This window comes from Lethenteron reissneri, chromosome 65 (genome assembly GCF_015708825.2).
Source record: "Lethenteron reissneri isolate LAM-NWPU_2019-01 chromosome 65, ASM1570882v1, whole genome shotgun sequence".
Taxonomy (NCBI): Eukaryota; Metazoa; Chordata; class Hyperoartia; order Petromyzontiformes; family Petromyzontidae; genus Lethenteron; species Lethenteron reissneri.
Window position 1 is genome coordinate 2,990,992 of NC_083843.1, and position 11,205 is coordinate 3,002,196.

Below are 11,205 nucleotides of genomic sequence, written 5' to 3' on the forward strand. Positions count from 1 at the left end.
ATTTTACCAGGTAAGGCTCACTGTGCTATGTGGCTCTTAGTCAGGAGCGACCTGTCTATTACAAATGAGAGCGCAATGAAGTGGCTTGTGTGGAAATTGATTGCAGCCAAATATTCTAAATGCGTGATGTTGATTCTAAATGTGGAGGGTAAACCGGGGGACCCAGATACAAATTCCCAGGACCAAGGGAGGAAAGAGAAAGACGCAAAGTTTAAATATAAAGCAGCCGTAAGGCGAGCGAGATAACATCTCATAGCCACGGTGGCAATCAATCCATTGCCCTGTCTTACCAGAGACACCAACTTGTGCGCTGAGCTCTGGAATTATTAGTTTATCTCTCGATTTATTAACAACAACACTCATTTTTTAAAATGTATATATTTGTAAAAATATTGGATTCCTTTGATACATTTTGTTCATGTCAAGATGTGTACTGTAACCATGTTAACCATGAAGTTGCTGTTTGTACACCAAGTGCATGGGTTCACATTCCGGGCAGTGTCTCGTGATGTCAGTGACGACAATGAAAATATTTTAAGTATTTTACTTCCTTCTTCACCGTCGCTATAAGAGAGAGGTACTGGTCCAGCGTCTCTTTGAGCCACACAGCGAGCGATCCCAGCAAAGCCATGGGTCATGGCAAGCGCGACTCCCAGTGAGAGTGTGGATAGTGAGCTACGCTGCTCCATCTGCCTGGGCACGTTTGTCTGCCCCTCCACGCTGAGTTGTGGACACTCGTTCTGCCTCCGGTGCCTGGAGGCCACCTGGGAGACGGCGAGCAGCTTCAGCTGCCTGCAGTGCCGAGCGACCTTCCCTGTGCGACCCCAGCTGAAGAAGAACGTGGCCCTCGACAACCTGGCGGAGCAGCTCAGAGTTAGAGACGGGATGGCCACGGCCGTCTTGTGTGACAACTGCGGTGACGACCAGACTCCTGCAGTGAAGACCTGCCTGAGATGTGAGATGTCCTTCTGTGCGACACACTTGAGGCCTCACTTGGAGAACCCCAGGTTGAGTGACCACGTCCTGGTGGCTCCCATTGCGAACCTGGAGGAGCGACGGTGCCGGGAGCACAGTGAGGAGCTGAAATTCTACTGCACAGTAGACAGCAGCCTGGTCTGCTCAACTTGCACAATCGCAGGTGAACACACAGGACACAAGGTCCTGACGCTGAAGAAAGAGCACGAGACACGGAAGGTGAGGCCCTCAGAGGGAGACACCGCAACACGATCTGACCAATTCTGTCACTCAGCTACACATCTAATGATAAAAACGTTATTGTTTATTCATGCTCTCTCTTATGAATCTCTGCCTCTGATTGCATAGCTCATATATTGGTTGGCGTTTTAGCAAACTGCCTTATAATGTATTGCATGCCAGGCTCTCACTAAACCTAAATGCCGTATAAAGGAATTAATTGGATATATATTAGAGACCGATATCAGAGCCACCTGATAGCGAATTCTATTAGAGGTAACTTCAAAACTATACATCTGTGGGCACATAGGCCCTTGGGCCCGACTCGGTACAGACACCAAGCCAGCACGGCTCCCACTGGCTGCTGCTACAACGAGGCATCAGCTTTCCCACTCCAAGTTCCCCTGTCTCAGTCGCCATAGAGAGGCGGCGTGGAGATGAGGGCCTTCGCTGTGGAGGGATCGGTGTAGAGGGAAGGGCGGTGTGAGGGGTGGTCTCAGGGGGCTGGAGTCTCCCCCTGGTGACGTCTCGCCTCTCACTACAGACGCGCGTAGGGGAGGAGACGCGAGCGGTGGAGGAGAAGAGGAAGGAGGCGGAGGAGTCCGTGAAGCGGATGGAGGTCGCTCGCAAGGAGGCGCAGGTACCGTGTCCGGGTCTGGCTCTTTGACCCCCGTGACCTCCATCCAGCGCGGAAGTCGTGAAGGTCAAACTTCGTGCAGCTTCATAACTTTAACGTCTCTTACTGTAACTAAATTATTCACTTTCAAACTCAACATTAACTACGAGGGGGTTGCACGTTTGCCGCATTCGATAGCTGCATCAGCGAGTCTGCCGCGAGGTCGGGTTACTCAGCATTGCGTCTTCCACTCCTGTGGAAAAAAAAAAGATGTCCAGTGCCACGGATTGTCGGGGTGGAGCTGTGGTGCAGCTGTTGCGCTGCACCACACTGGCATGGATGCAGAGGCACGAACACCGCACAGCTGCACCTCACATCGTCCCTAATCGCATCCCCGGAGTCTGTTTTAACAACTATTTTTTTATTTTACCAGGTAAGGCCCCACTGAGCTATGTAGATTTTTTTCAGAAGCTACCCTGGCAGTCACAAATGATAGCAGCTCAACAAAGTGGCTAATATCATCATCACATGATAATAGCAGATCCATAGAGATACATAGAGACCCATAGAGATACATAGGGACAAAGAGAGGTACAAAGAGACCCGAAATATAACCTATAGACCCATAGAGATACATAGGGACAAATAGTGATACATAGGGACACAGATAAACATAGAGGCCCATACAATAAACATTTGTTTTTATTTTACCAGGTAAAGCCCCACTGAGCTATGTAGCTCTTTTGCAAAAGGAACCTGAATATCACAAATGATAGCTCAATGAAATGGCTTATCAGGTGGAAATTGAGAGCAGCCAAATACTCTAAATACTGTACTCTAAACGCTTGCTTGATCCCGGAGATGCTCTTTTGTGCTCTGCGGGTTGTTCACAGCAAATAACGAATGCCTTGGACTTATGGGAAAACTTGACCTGGATAATGAAAATTCTAAATGTGGAGGGAAAAGCCGGAGGACTCGGAGAAAAATCCACTCAGGCATTAGGATCGTGGTCGAACCCACTACCCCCTGTATACCAGGTGAGGTAGTTAACATCTTGCTACATATCGTCAGATCCACGAGGGGGACCCCACCGGACTCCGAGTGTCCGAGTTTCTACATCCATGACCCCAGCGCCTTCTAGGGGAGAAAAAATAAAAGAGCCGCACCCCTCTTGCCCCCGTGGCATAGATCGACTCAGTCCCACGGGCGCCTCGTCACTGGGGCATGATTCACCACGAGGGAATACTATTTTTAATTTTATTATTTTACCAGGTAAGGTCTCACTGAGCTGTGTAGCTCTTTATTGGATGCGACCTGGCCACCACAAATGATAGCTCAACCAAGTGGCTGATATCATCATTATGACGTGGAAATGTATAGCATCAGCAAACTATACAGAGAGACCCATATCGATACATAGACACCCATATACATACCAGACCCATAGAGATACCTAGACACCCAGAGACACACAAATATACATAGAGATAAAAAGAGACCCTGAGAGAGGCCTAGATACCCAATAGAGACCCATAGACTAAACTAATTTTTATTTGACTAGAAACGGCTCTACTGAGCTATGTAGTTATTTTTTCAGAAGAGACCTGGCTATTACAAATGATGGCTGAACAAAGTGGCTGATTGTAATGTGGAAATTTTTAGCAGCCAAATACTCTAAGCGCACAACGTTGATCCTAAATGTGGAGGCAAAACCCGGAGGACCTGGAGAAAAATCATTCCAACTACAGAGAGAACAAACTCCAAATATACAGGTGTCAGGGTCAGGATCGAACCCCGGCCTGCTGTATACCAAGCGAGGCAGTCAACATCTCCTAGCCACCATGGCGCCGACACACACACACACACGGAGTGGCTTATGGCTCATGGAGCCAACCGTGATCCCCGCGTCTCCGCAGGAATCATTGGCCGGGATTAGGGGTCGCATCACGGTCAAGTTCGCCCGTCTAAGGAAGGCTCTGGACGAGGACGAGAAGGAGGCTCTACGTTGCTTGGCTGTGAAGGAGCGCGAGCTGCTGTCCCGGATCGACGAGGACATCACTCGTCACAAGCGGGAGATCGGCGAGCTCCAGGCGGCGGCCGCTCGCCTGCGTGCTCTGCAACACGAGAGGGACTCGCTCGCCTTCCTGCAGGTGGGGAGCGCCTCTGTGGAGACGCCATTTGGGTGTCCAGAACAACAGAGCGGGCAGTGGCAGGGGGAGCTCGTGGTCCAAGGATAGAGACATCACTCATGATCTCTCTCTTCCACAGGGGCACCTGGAGGAGATGCACAGGTACAGATCCTTAACGTCTCACAGTTGAACACTTAATACGGAGCTGTGTGTGTTAAACAAACGAGCTATGTGTGTTAGACATAGTCTGTGTATTTGTGAGTTAAACACATGGGCTGTGTGTAAGACATGGGCTGCGTATGAGACACGGGCTTCGTGAGACAATGACTGTGTGTGAGACACTGGATGTATGTGAGACAATGGCTGTGTGTGACACTGGCTGTCTGTGAGAGACTGGCTGTGTGTGAGACACTGGCTGTGTGTGAGATACTGGCCGTGTGGGAAATGGGCTGTGTGTAAGACACGGTCTGTATGTGAGACACTGGATGTGTGTGAAATACGGGCTGTGTGTGAGACACGGACTGTGTGTGAGACACGGACTGTGTGTGAGACACGGGCTGTGTGTGAGACACAGGCTTCGTGAGACACTGGCTGTGTGTGAGATACTGGCCGTGTGAGAAATGGGCTGTGTGTGAGACACGGTCTATGTGTGAGACAATGGCTGAGTGTGACACTGGCTGCGTATGAGACACGGGCTGTGTATGAGACACGGGCTGTGTGTGAGACACGGACTGTGTGTGAGACACGGACTGTGTGTGAGACACGGGCTGTGTGTGAGACACAGGCTTCGTGAGACACTGGCTGTGTGTGAGATACTGGCCGTGTGAGAAATGGGCTGTGTGTGAGACACGGTTTATGTGTGAGACAATGGCTGAGTGTGACACTGGCTGTGTATGAGACACGGGCTGTGTATGAGACACGGGCTGTGTGTGAGACACTGGTTGTGTGTGAGATACTGGCTGTGTGTGAGACATGGGCTGAGTGTGAGACGCGGGTAGTGTGTGAGACACTGACTTTGTGTGTGATATGAGCTGTGTGTGAGACACTGGCTGTGTTTGAGACACTGGCTGTGTGAGAGACAGGCTTTGTGTGAGACACTGGCTGTGTGTGAGACACTGGCTGTGTGTGAGACACGGGCTGTGTTTGAGACGGGCTGTGTGTAAGACACGGGCTGTGTGTGAGACACGGGCTGTGTGTGAGACACTGGCTATGTGTGAGACACTGGCTGTGTGTGAGACACTTGGTGTGTCTCACAACAAAACAACTCAATACCTCCTCGTGGTGCCGGACGGGCAACGCTGTCGTGGGTAGTGCCATGGGGGGAGGGCCAATTCCGATTGGCCTTTCCCCTCATGGCGTTTGTAACCACCACAACGGCCAAATGGGGGCTTTGGATGGGTGCGAGGGGCTGGTAACCCCTCCACCTTCAATTAATTACCACTAAACCACGAATGAATGTTTTCATTAATAAGCTTGCACGGGAGGCCCCGGAGGGACAGGCGTCTATTAAACTAAAACCTTATCCTCGGGGCTCCTCCAGCAACAACAAAAACAACTATGTGTGGCCACGTGGAATGTTCGAACGCTCACTGCAGATGAGAGTCTGTTACTCCTCTGTCGGGAGCTGGACCGGTACCGCCTGGATCTCTGTGGCATTCAGGAGGTCCGGTGGACCGGCTCTGGCTCCTACCACCATGAGGGGTGGACAGTCCTCTTCTCGGGGCAGGAGACTGCCAAACAACAGGCAGTTGCTCTTCTTCTGAACATGGCAGTGAGGTTTGGGAAGCTGTAAGCCCCAGGCTACTTTGGGCTCCCCTTCCCATCAACCAGAGGCGAGGAGTGATGCAGGCAAGGCCGATGAGTCACATGCCTTCAATGACCTCCTGTCACAGGTGCTGGCTAAAGTGGCCAATCGGGATAGAGTCATCTTTTTGGGTGACTTCAATGCACGAGTTGATCATGATGCTAGCACCTGGTCTGGAGTGATTGGAAGACATGGGCCAAGATCAGCTCGATAACAACGGTAGGAGGCTGCTAGATTATTCTGCAGCCCATGGGCTTGTAATTACCAACACGCTGTTCCTGCATCGGCACATCCACACAACATCATGGATGCATGTCGGGTCCAAGCAAGAATAACTTCTGGACTACATAGTGACGAAACAGCGGATGTGGGCCCATGTTCTTGACACTAGAAACTACCGTGGAGCTGATCTGCCACTGACCACCGACTTTTCATCTGTAAGATGCTCCTGCCATTTTTCCAATCCGATGGTGGGTTTACACCCAGGACCTTATTCAAACCCATAGTGGCATGGTGTTCGATAGCTGATGAAAGTTGCAAGGGAGAATTTCATCATCGCTTGTGGCTGGGGATGGCATCGTTCCCCACTCCTCCTGATGTCGAGGGGAAATGGGCAAGGTTAAGGACTGTGGCTCATAAAGCTGCAATGGCTGCTTTGGGTACACGGCCCAAACCTCCCCAGAGACCCTGGCTGACAGAGGAGGTGTTCAGGCTGGCTGAGAAAAAGCGACAGGACCACTCTCATCGTCTACAGCATCCCAAGTCCGAGAACGAGGAGGCTTACCCCAGCCTTCGCTCGGAAGTTCGGAGAGCCGTGAGGCGCTGCAGGGATGGTTGGTGGTCGCGAGTTGCTGAGGAGATGGAGTCTGCCTCAATGGCCCGCGATCAAAAATCGCTCTTTAATTCCATCAAAAAAGTAACCTGCAGCACCACACCTATTACCATCAATAGGGGAAAGAACGGTGATCCATTCTCCGACCCCCGGGAACAGGTTTGCAGATTTGCTGAGCATTTCTGTGAGGTCCTGAGGGAGTGGAAATCGCTCAGCCTGGAAAACATCATGGGACAAAGTGGGGATGACCCTGCTGAAGCTGCGGTACCTCAAATATGGGAAGAAGTCACCCCCTGTGAGTGGCTGGCTGAGGTGCCATCTGTTGAGGAAGTATTGAAGGCGATACAGAGCCTGAGACAAGGGAAGGCACCAGGCAGAGATGATCTCCCAAACGAAATGCTGAGGGAGTGTGGCGTTTGTGCACAGACTGCCCTACATGACATCATAACAACAGTCTGGACCACTGGACGGGTTCCACCTGATTGGAAGGATGCCCTGGTGGTCCCCCTCTTCAAAAAGGTGGACCGCAGAGACTGTAACAACTACAATGGCATCTCACTCCTCAGTGTGCTGGGAAAGGTCCTGGCAAAGGATTATTCAACAACGCTTTGCCAGCACTCTGAGGAGAGGCTTGAATGTGGTTTCAGGAAAGGGCGGTCCTGCACAGATGCCATATTTTCTGTCCGTCTGCTACAGCAGAGGTGTAGGGAATTCCAACAAGACCTACATCTCTGCTTTATTGACTTTGTCAAGGCCTTTGATACCATCAGTAGGCCTGGGCTCTGGGCTGTTCTTCGTGCTTTCGGAGTCCCTGATCCGCTGCTCACGATCATTAAGGACCTTCATGATGGTGAGCGGGCACGGGTGAAACTACGTGGCCGGTAGTTGGAGCCATTCCCTGTACACCTTGGAGTGCAACAGGGATGTCCTATGGCTCCCACATTATTTAACATCTATTTTGACCACGTAGTTCATGAAGCCTTCAATCGCTGTACAGGTGGAATTTCGATCTGGTACAGATACAATGGGAGGCTGATTGATGTCCGGGTGTGGTCAAGGGATGGCTCCCTATTGCTCAACAATGTTACGTAAGCTGATGATCTGGTAATTGCCGCTCACTCAGAGGAGTTGGAGGCGCTGCTGCTGAACCTGGAGCGTGCCACTTAATGAGGGGGCCTTACCATCAGCCCCACACAAACTAAGCACCTGCCTTGGTATTTTGTACCATTGAACACTCCACCCCCACAGCTCCCAATTGGTGATGGGGCAGTTGTGGAAAGTGGATAGTTTCCCATACCTGGGTAGTATTCTCATGACCGGCTCTGGTTTAACAGCACAGGTATTACTCCCAAGCAGTCGAGTGGCATTATATTTTATCGTTTGTGTAATGCTGTGTGGAAGCTACCTGGTCTGTTGCACTGCACGAAGCTTCAGGTCTTCTCGGTCATGGTCATTCCCTCCCTTCTCTACTCTAGCAAAACATGGACCCCCCTAATGGAACATCTTCGCCGGTTAGAAACATTTAGGCTGGCCTGCCTTCGATCCATCCTGGATTTAACTAGACTGGATTGTGTGAGCTCACAATTCATTGAAAAATCTGGACAAAGTCCCTTCGGTGAGCTCCTCCGACAGCAAGACTACATTGGCTGGGTCATGTAGCCCGCATGCCCAGTCACCGCATGCCTAAACAGCTTTTGTTCGGCCGGATAGAGGGGGCTAAACGGGCGTGGCACGGGTAGATAAGAGATGGAGTGATGTGGTACAGGAGGATGTGGAGCTGAGTGGACTTGCCAATGACTGGTGCCAGCGGAGTTAAGATCGGCCTCTGTGGAGGAGGCTCATGGAGGACGCTAATGGGCAGTTGGAGGCAATTGCCTCCAACGACAATGACGAACGGAGCACCAGGTGGCTAAAGCACAGCAAGTTAGCACAGTAGGGGGTACAGGTGGTGCATCAGCCAGTTATCTCAGTCAGTCGACCCATGGCACCTGGGTCTGCCCCGTGACCTCCTGCCAGTGGGCGTTCGACACTTCACGTGGCCTCAACGTGCACATAGCCTGGCACAAGCGTCGTGGTGTCGTAATTGCCACTTAGTGGTGAATGACTGCTGTTGTTGTTGTGTGTGAGACACTGGCTGTGTGTGAGATACAGGATTTGTATGAGACACGGACTGTGTGTGAGACACGGGCTGTGTGTGCTATGGATGCTGAGTGTTCCAATGTTGTGGTTTTAACGAGGCTGTGTATGATGCTGTTGGTGGTTGTCCCAGGAGAGAGATCCCAAAGGAATCTGCACCCCCACCTCCCACTTCACTGGACACCACCACGATCTGCTCCCTTGAAAAGGTCATGCGCAGACTCCTCCCTCTCGTCTGTGAGTTCCTCAGACTTGCACCCGCATGTCCCGCTGTCTTGCACTGCACTTCTGTGCTCCATGCCTTCATTACCTTTTCATTTTATTTTACTAGGTAGGTAACTCACTGAACCATGTTGCTCTTTTTTCAGAAGCGACCTGATTATCACAAATGACAGCTCTATGAAGTGGCTCATCACGCGGATATTTATAGCAGCCAAATCCTCTGAATGCCAATTTATTCTCAATGTGGAGAAAAAACGCGAACATCCAGGAGAAAATCCATGCCACCACGGGGAGAGAGATACAAACTCTGAAAGAGAGCGACAAGGCCCAGTGGGCTCTACCTGGTGAAATAAAATTAGTTTAACAGTTTCAATATTTTTCTAATCCCGACTGCTGTGTACCGGGGCAAGTGCTGTTAGCGAGCAGCAGCACCTGTGAAGGCCGTCACGGCATACGAGGGGGTGAGGGGCCAGCACAACGCCCGAATATTATATGTGTACACTAATACTAACGAATATTAGAAAAGGTACACAAATACTAAGAGATATTTGTAAGTCTACACTAATTCAAACGAATAATAGTATTGTACACTAATACTAACGAATTTTAGTATGGGTACACTAATATTAACGAATACTAGTATGTTTACACTAATATTAACGAAAACCAGTACTGTATGCATGTGCCATATACTTGCAAATCACAGCATTACATATCAACATATCACACACTGCGGTATGACCACAACAACACAACAGACAACACAACACCAGTGTGTGTGTGTGTACACGCCACGTTTGTGTGTGTGTGTACACGCGACGTGTGTGTGTGTGTACACGCCACATGTACTGTTCGTGCCACTACTGCGCACGCATCGCCGTGACCACTGTGCGAGCATCGTCACTGTTCTCACCACAGATGGACGCTCACCAACTCTGGACACAAACTCAGCTGGCGACCGCCTCCAGATTTCCTCGGATCTCAGGACGGTGACGTGGAGCGGTGTCCCCCAGGGTCGCCCCCATCACCCACACCGCTTTGAGTGGTGGCCACAAGCCCTGTGCTCTGATAGCTTCTCGTCGGGTCAGCACTACTGGGAGGTGGACGTGGGGCGTGCGCGGTGGGGGTATCGGGTTGGAGTCGCATACGGGACGATCCCACGGAGAGGGCGTGGTAATGAGTGCGGCCTGGGAGGGAATGACGTCTCCTGGTGTCTACAAAAACGTAGCGACAGCTTCTCAGTGTGGCATGGCGGGGTAGAGACCTCACTGTCGGTGCCGGAGCCTCCGCGAAGGGTCGGGGTTCATCTGGACTGGGACGCGGGGCTGCTGTTGTTTTGCAGCGCCGACTCCATGGTGCCATTGCACTCGTTTCACCAAACCTTCACTCAGTGCCTACATCCTGGCCTGGCAGTGTGGTGGGGGTGGGGTGATGTTGGTGAGTCAGTGAGGATTGTGGATCTGAGTGGTGCGTCCTGAGAGAGGTGAACATGAACAGCGCAGAGGGCAGACGCCACGACGCACGCCGCTAACCACCCTCGTCACCGTCACGCACAGGGCCACGCCTTTCACTGGCTGGTGGCTGTCGGTGGCTAGGGGCTGTGTGGCTCTCCATCACAACGGGGGGGCTGAGCGTAAACAATCCGCACAGCCTTCATTAGGGGGGGTGATAAAATCGGTACCGCTCTGTGTGTGTGAAGCCAACGTGGATGTATTCTCCCTGCCAGAGGAGTGTGACTGTAGTGTAGAAGTGCAGTGATTCGCAATGGTGAACTGGGATGTGTTTATACACTGGTGGTGTCGTGAATTGTGGGAGAGATAAAACAACAATATTAATAATAATAAAAAGTATAAATGTACGCGTACGACAGTGGCATTGTAACGCTTGTTTCGTCGATTCTACAATAAAAATACAGAACACAAACAACAACAATGTAGTTGTGTACAGCGTCATTCGTGCTCACTGCATCCCGCAACGCTGTTCATTAATTAAACACGAGGACCAAATCCTCTACACAGCCACTGCCAAACAAATTCAATCTACAAATTAATAAACAAAGAAAGAGATGGTGCCAAACACAAAAGGCGCCAACAATGTCTGAGCTGTTCAAGTTATCTACTGCTGCTGCGTCATGGACGTGGTGGCAGTCACCACGCACGCTCCCCCAACGAGGTGACATCACCACGCACGCTCCCCCAACGAGGTGACATCACCACGCACGCTCCCGCAACGAGGTGACATCACCACACACGCTCCTACAACGTGGTGACGT

At 51.1% G+C, this 11,205-nt stretch overlaps 1 protein-coding gene across 2 annotated transcripts; it reads left to right on the top strand.

Moving 5' to 3' along the window:
* Nucleotides 1–623: 623 nt before the first annotated feature.
* On the top strand, nt 624–10,797 carry LOC133359706 (E3 ubiquitin/ISG15 ligase TRIM25-like). 2 transcript variants are annotated; one of them, XM_061578227.1, is made up of 6 exons: nt 624–1,194; nt 1,739–1,834; nt 3,727–3,960; nt 4,079–4,101; nt 8,845–8,948; nt 9,852–10,797. In XM_061578227.1, exons 1-6 carry the CDS (start codon nt 637–639, stop codon nt 10,409–10,411), a joined length of 1,575 nt encoding a protein of 524 aa, XP_061434211.1. In that variant the 5' UTR covers nt 624–636; the 3' UTR covers nt 10,412–10,797. The 2 variants fall into 2 exon arrangements, with proteins under 2 accessions (XP_061434211.1, XP_061434212.1); XM_061578228.1 differs by having other exon boundaries at nt 8,845–8,920; nt 9,852–10,054.
* Nucleotides 10,798–11,205: the final 408 nt, after the last annotated feature.

What these genes read in the sequence shown, in the direction of transcription:
- LOC133359706 (XM_061578227.1), top strand. Translation starts at nt 637, where the DNA reads ATGGCAAGCGCGACTCCCAGTGAGAGTGTGGATAGTGAGCTACGCTGC. An exon ending in ACTCGCTCGCCTTCCTGCAG is followed by an intron (nt 3,961 to 4,078) that starts GTGGGGAGCGCC and finishes TCTCTTCCACAG; the next exon opens with GGGCACCTGGAGGAGATGCA. An exon ending in CACCTGGAGGAGATGCACAG is followed by an intron (nt 4,102 to 8,844) that starts GTACAGATCCTT and finishes TGGTTGTCCCAG; the next exon opens with GAGAGAGATCCCAAAGGAAT.